The 6,650-nt window shown below is 37.4% G+C and overlaps 1 protein-coding gene across 1 annotated transcript; it reads left to right on the top strand.

Moving 5' to 3' along the window:
• The first annotated feature begins 432 nt into the window (after positions 1-432).
• Positions 433-3,539, top strand: LOC112143153 (C-C chemokine receptor type 5-like). The gene is made up of 3 exons (XM_024266922.2): positions 433-826; positions 1,632-1,787; positions 1,855-3,539. Exons 1-3 carry the CDS (start codon positions 820-822, stop codon positions 2,748-2,750), a joined length of 1,059 nt encoding a protein of 352 aa, XP_024122690.1. The 5' UTR covers positions 433-819; the 3' UTR covers positions 2,751-3,539.
• Positions 3,540-6,650: the final 3,111 nt, after the last annotated feature.

Raw genomic sequence — 6,650 nt, 5'->3', positions numbered from 1 at the left:
GTACCCAAGAATGGAACCTACTGCAACCTTTATATGTCACCATAAGAGGTCAGTATTGACATACATTTCTATGGCAAACCAGTCTGAAACTTCTGTACTGTCTTGGAGCCTAACAGATTTTTGAGTTGGGAAATACTATAAACATGAACAAGAAAATGAGAAATTAGATTTAAAGAGGTTTTGTTGTTTGACTTCACAAGAGAACATTTTGAATTGTTGTTAATATATCATTTAGTTTAAGAAAAAGCATGCTAAAACCTACACAAAAAAAACTACAAATACAGGTAGTAGATTTTTACTTACTTGCAGTTGTATATACTTACTGCTGCATCTTATTGAAAAACTCATGAAAAAAATAAATTAATTAACAAACAACAATAATTTGAACTCAAATGTCTTTTGTGTGTTAAAATCTGCATATTTTCTGACATTTTCATTGGTTTGGTTCTCATTCTGCAAGCTCATGTATGGGTGAGTATGGAGTTTGGACTGTAAAACACTGGGTTTTCATTAAGGGAGAACATCATTTTATAAGGAGATGCTATTGACACCACTGGTTTGCCTTTTTCCTGCAGGTTTGCTGCATCTTTTTTTCTTTGACTATGTGTGAAATGTGTGGGCATCTGCAGGAAGTGATATCTTCATTTCTTCTTTTTTTTTCTTTTTTTTTTTTCTCAGATGAGTTTATTAATAGATGGAACTTTCAACTGGTTCATCATTGTGCGTTTGAAAGCTTCACATCTATTCAGGGCCAAGGATTAACCAAGTTCGTAATTCTGCCTTTTATCTGATCAAGGAGTCTGTCTTTGAGACGAAACCATGACAGGTAAGGTATTTTTCATTTAAGAAAATGTCTTACAAATGTATTACAATCTAATCAATATCTTATCTTATCACTATCTTATTTTGCATGTTACATTTAAATGTTTGAAGCTAACCAATTGTAAATGTTTGGTACTTTTTTGTGTATCTATTATTTTTGTAAATTGCAAATCATTAGTTTTTGGATTTATGTTTGAATTGATTTCCAAATACTTTTCTAAAAGTATGTCTATGTTCACATATTAAAATGAAGATTTCAAAATAGTCCTAATTTTCTTTAGCTCATATTTTTTTATTTTATTGTTATTAACAGTCTAAAATCTACAACGCTAATAAGCAGCAGCTTTCGTAAAGTAAACTTGTAAACACCTTTTTTGCCTTCACTTAATCAGACAAATCAAATATGACTTATTTCTAATTAACAATGATAACCTGGACCTAAGGGTTATGTTTTTAATTGCATTAACCCTTTGCTGCTTATGAATGCAAATATGCATCAAACAAATTTTTCTCCAAACTAAAATTAGCACCTACTTGAAAGCAAAACTATATTAAGTTCATAGTTGGAAATAAATTCAGGCATCAAGGGGTTAATACTTTTTAGGAATGTTACATTTAATCATATAACCAGTGACAAATGCAAAATGTTTCACATTAAAAGTAAATCGAGCAACAGCTGTGATGGGGTGACAGAATTCAGAGCAAAGATGTGATAATTGTTCCCATTTGCCTTTATCAATACTTGTGTAAAATCTAATTTGATTTGTTTTTGTCCAGAAATTGATGTTCTTATAAATCTTTCCCTGCAGATGTTACATATTTTGTTAGCACCACAACGGATTATAGTTCTTACTATAATAGTGAGGAGGACGATGCTGCTCCCTGTGATTTGATTGCGATAAAGACCTTCAGCAAGCGGTGTTTGATCACTCTCTACAGCTTGGTCTTCATCTTGGGCTTTTTAGGTGAGTTTGTGTAAAATTGTCAGTCTAAAAACATGAATGTGACCTAAACTATTCTCCTTTTTTAAAGGTAATGGCCTTGTGGTTTGCGTCCTGGTGAAACATTGGAAGCAGAGCAACCTGACCGACATATGTCTCTTCAACCTGGCCTTCTCTGACCTCGTCTTCGTGATCACACTCCCGTTTTACTCGCACTTGTCAATGATGGGCTACTGGACCTTTGGAAACTTTATGTGCCATGTCCTGTCAGGCTTTCACCGTACGGGCTTCTTCAGCAGCATCTTCTTCATGGTTATCATGACGCTTGACCGCTACATCGTTATCGTGCACGGTCATCGTAAAGTGACACGATATCGCACAATAAGGCTGACCATCGCTCTGACCTTCATTTCCTGGATTTTGAGCCTGTGTGTTTCTCTGCCGTCTTTCATCTTTACAAAGGTCTCAAATGAGTCAGGAAATCAGGAAGAATGCACGTTCCTCCCCGAAAATAAAGATTGGGTCCGTTATGACTTGTTTGCGACAAACGTACTAGGTCTCATTCTTCCCTTGTTGGTGATGGTAGTTTGCTACTCTCGGATCATCCCCGTACTTATGAAGATGAAGACTGCAAAGAGGCATCGCGTTGTAAAGCTGATCCTCTCTATAGTGGCAGTCTTCTTCTTGTTCTGGGCTCCATACAACATTTCCCTTTTCTTGAATTATTTGCATTCAGAAAATGTTGTTTCTGTTGATTGTGAAGGGGACAAAAGCCTGAGAGGGTCCATAATAGTGACAGAGGCCCTAGCTTATACTCACAGCTGTCTGAACCCCATTATATATGCTTTTGTGGGACAGAAATTTATGAGACGGGCTCTGCAAATGCTGAAGAAGTGGCTGCCGATCTCCACCAGAGATCTGTCAGATGGTTCGTCCAGGAGGAGCTCAGTTCAGTCCAGGTCTTCTGGGATGTCTTTCGTGATGTAGGTGAATTATTTCCTTAGTTTGTGCTGGCAGTTAGCAACCAGTCTTTGAATATATCTGTACATATTTGAACATTGTTTAAAATTAGTCTCCATTGTCTTTTTAACAATGAATGTAGAAACGTTCAATACAAGTATACGCCATTTACTGCGTTTCCTTTCTGATCGGATGACAATGAAGGAGACTTTGACATGCAAACAAAAACTAATGAGAACAACTGACGATGCCCACAGAGGATGAGTTATGTTTGTAACTTCACACCTTTCTATTTAAACTTTAACTTCAACTTGGTCAGTCAAAACAAGAAAAAATAGATATTAAGAACTATGTCTGGCATATGGTGGTGTGTTGGTTAGTATGTTGATCTCACCGAGTCCTTTCTGTTTGGAGTTTGCATGTTCTACCCATACATACGGGGATCGGGGGGGTTTCTGGACACCCCAACTTCATTCCACAGTCCAAGAACACGCTTCATAGGTTCACATCACTGTGAGTGAGAATTAATGTAAAAAACCCAGTAAAAATAAATCTACATCAACAGATGTGCGTATTGTGTACATAGCAACTGGTTTTTGCAAAAAAAAAAGGTTTTCTCTTATTCATCATTCTATTGTGGTTGTTATATTTCACTCATTTAATGCAATATTTGCTTATGACTGGGGAGTACACAAAGTGCAGCTTCACTTTGAGCATGGAACTACTTTTTCTTACCAAAATCTTGTATGATCATCAGAGATGCACAAACTCCAAAGAAAACTATGTTGGATTCATTTACTTGCTTGTTCTTAATTTGTTGGCAGTGTCTTTATAAATAAAAAAAATCAAACTATGTTTTCTGATTGCTGGATGAGTTTTTTTTAATAAATATAAAATCTGGGGATTTTACTGAATTCTTGTTATTATCACTTTGTATATGTTGGCATTGGTGGATGTTGTCTTGCTTAACACAACAATCCAGTAGAGTATTTTTAAATAGGATTATTCAATTGTTAGATTTGGTACTGACATAGGGGTGCATGGTGATGCAGTGGTTAGCTCTCTTTCCTCACAGAAAGAAGGTTCTGGATCAAATCCCAACTGGGACCTTCCTGTGTGGAGTTTGTATATTCCTGTGCATGTGGAGGTGTTCTCTAAGAAGGCCGGCTTCCTCTAACAGTCCAATAACATCCTTCATAGGTTAATTAGTATCTCTAAATTGGCCCTAGGTGTGCATGCGTGTGTTACCCTGCAACAGACTAGAAACCCAACAGTGATGGATGGACGAATGGACGGACGGACGGGCGGACGGATGGATTCATATTAATAATATGTGCCGTTTAAAGTCAGTTTAAATTATATATGACTTGTACTCTATTTCAAGAAAACCTAGAGAGGGAAAATGCGTGACAATAACGAGTCAGAGCAGTTCGTAATACAGTCATACCTTTCTCTATCTCAGCATTTAGTTTTGATATACAAGAGCATTTCTGAGAAAACCATGTTAACACCTTTCAAATGCTTTTACAGGGTGAGTAGGAAAACGAAAGTCTAGAAATTACTTTACCACACGTGATCTGTGTTGCAGGCTTTGACATTAAAAATAGTAATAACAATGCAGCAAAGGAGGATGATGTGAGCATTAAAGTACACAGAATTTTACATTTCCAAGAGATTTTTGAAAAGAAATTCTGATAAGTAATGCGTTTGTCACTTTTTCTCCAAATTTTCTCCTGTTTTTATGTATTCATTTGTCCTTTTAATCAGTCAACTCATGTCTTATACAGGAGCCCGGTAGTATTGTGACTACCGCCATCAATTATTTTAGGTACTACAGCCTTCACTGTCATTGTTGTCCGTTTTGACCATACTGTGCTGATGTGCGGAAGTGGCTGATGTCTCAGACTGTCAATAAGCACGCTGGATTGAGGAACTGCAGTCCTTTGACAGTGATATCAACACCAAACTGTTGGGCTGTCACGTCACCTATGTAACTTGGATGACTGTTCATAGTGTGAGACAGGTGATGCAAAGGAACATGGACAGCTGCAACCTTATTGGAAATGTATAACGTTTCAGAGTTAAACTCAACTGCTGCTGTAAATGCAACAGAGAGGAGGCAAAAGAGGATATTGATGCTAAAGATCCACTCACACGAGTCTGACTCATCACGCCTGTATGGTGATGGGCTGCAGAGGTGCTGAAATATCCAACTTTGAATAAATTCAGATGGTAGTTTTGGCCAAAACTCTGACTCACGGTACTCCAACCAATAGAAAGATCTCTGTCTCTGGACACGTTTTTGTCCTTAATACATTTAACAAACCCAGACAGGGATTCTACTGGGGCCAGAGTTGGTGGATGTGGAGGATTTTGGTTGACAGCGTAATCCTGCACAGCCGGCAAATTTAAAGTTATTCCCATGTCCTGCTTAATCAATTACTACAGGTTATTCATGAAAAGAGTGGGAGATGACATCCTGGACCTCTTTCCTAATCCCAAAAAAGGAATTGCTTTATTCTTGCTGACATTAACTACAGTGATGTAGTTCTTGGTAACACAGACTTTCAACTCCCTTCAAAGGCTTTCAATGGGGTTGAGATCTGGAAATTGGTCAGGCCACTTCAGGACCTTGAAAAATGTTGACAAAGCCACTTTATCGTTGCTCAGGTGATGTTTTGGGGATTATTGTCATGCAGAAAGACCTAGACCGGGGGTCGGCTCCGGAGCCGCATGCGGCTCTTTAAGCACTCTCTTGCGGCTCATTGGCGCTTTTTCAAAAATGTGTGAAAATAATAAAAAATGTTGGAGGGAAATATATTGTAGCGATTTGGGTGGGAGCAGAAACAAGCAGATGACTGGCAGGTTTGAATCCAAAGATCACTTGTGTCCCATACATTGCACGACCCCAAGTGATTGGAGGAAGAGGCGTACACGCTGGCCATGTAAATCAGTTGGTGTCAACATTTTGCCACCATTTATTTAACAGTACAGAACCACAGAACAGCCGACACTGTGAGGACCGTTACTCATACACACACCACTCTCACTCATGGTGCCGGTAAAACACTCAAGTCCCATAATGCAACACAAGAACAGACACTAACTCCACCTACTAACAAGGAACTATTTCTAAATTAACAGTCAGGCTGCCACAATATTTTTGTTTTAATACGATTTCTGTAGGAGGACAAACATGACACAAACATCCTTTACGTTTTCCAGTTTTTGTGAGATGAGTGTAGATCAGGGGTCTCAAGCTCAAATCAGCCGGGGGCCGCTGGAGACAGAATCTAGTTGAGGCCGGGCCGCATCAGGATTTTCATAAGAAAATCGCTGAGAAAACATTCTAGTGTTCTCAAATATCTTTATTTTTAACACAAAATAATGAATAAATAATGAACGACGTGTATAGATCTTTGTCCGTGTTGATTTATAAATATAAAAAAATAAGGGTAGTTAATGTCTGTTTCTGAAATAGTTTATATTGAAGATTAAATTTAAGATATATTGCTAGGGGGTAGAATTGATAAAGTTTTTTAAACTTCTTCCTACTCCATGTCAAACTACATAATAAAGGTGTAATGTTTTTATAAAGAATTTTCTGTTGTTGTTTTCTTGTTTTTTACTATGTACATTAAAAGATGAATAAAAAAACAAATAAATTAGTAATAAATAAATAAAATAATAATAATGACCAAACAACAGATACAGACAACTGAAGAAACCACACATTGACTAACTACAGAAAACTCATTATTTTTGTTCAGTTTCAAGTGTCTGTATTAACAGATCCTCCTTCAGAGAGAGAGAAGCCCCGGTAACGAGAAAATCTTTGAAGGATTTCATTTTATGTAGATTATTGCAGAACTCTCCTCACAATAAATAAATCTGACCTTCAGTGGTGGACAAAAGTGTTGGTACCCC

Source organism: Oryzias melastigma, linkage group LG16 (genome assembly GCF_002922805.2).
Source record: "Oryzias melastigma strain HK-1 linkage group LG16, ASM292280v2, whole genome shotgun sequence".
In the NCBI taxonomy this organism is placed as follows: Eukaryota; Metazoa; Chordata; class Actinopteri; order Beloniformes; family Adrianichthyidae; genus Oryzias; species Oryzias melastigma.
This window is presented reverse-complemented; position numbering and strand designations above follow the sequence as displayed.

Excerpts from the sequence above, each read along its gene's own strand:
- LOC112143153 (XM_024266922.2), top strand. Across the intron at positions 1,788-1,854 it reads CTTCATCTTGGGCTTTTTAG|GTAATGGCCTTGTGGTTTGC; the intron begins GTGAGTTTGTGT and ends CCTTTTTTAAAG.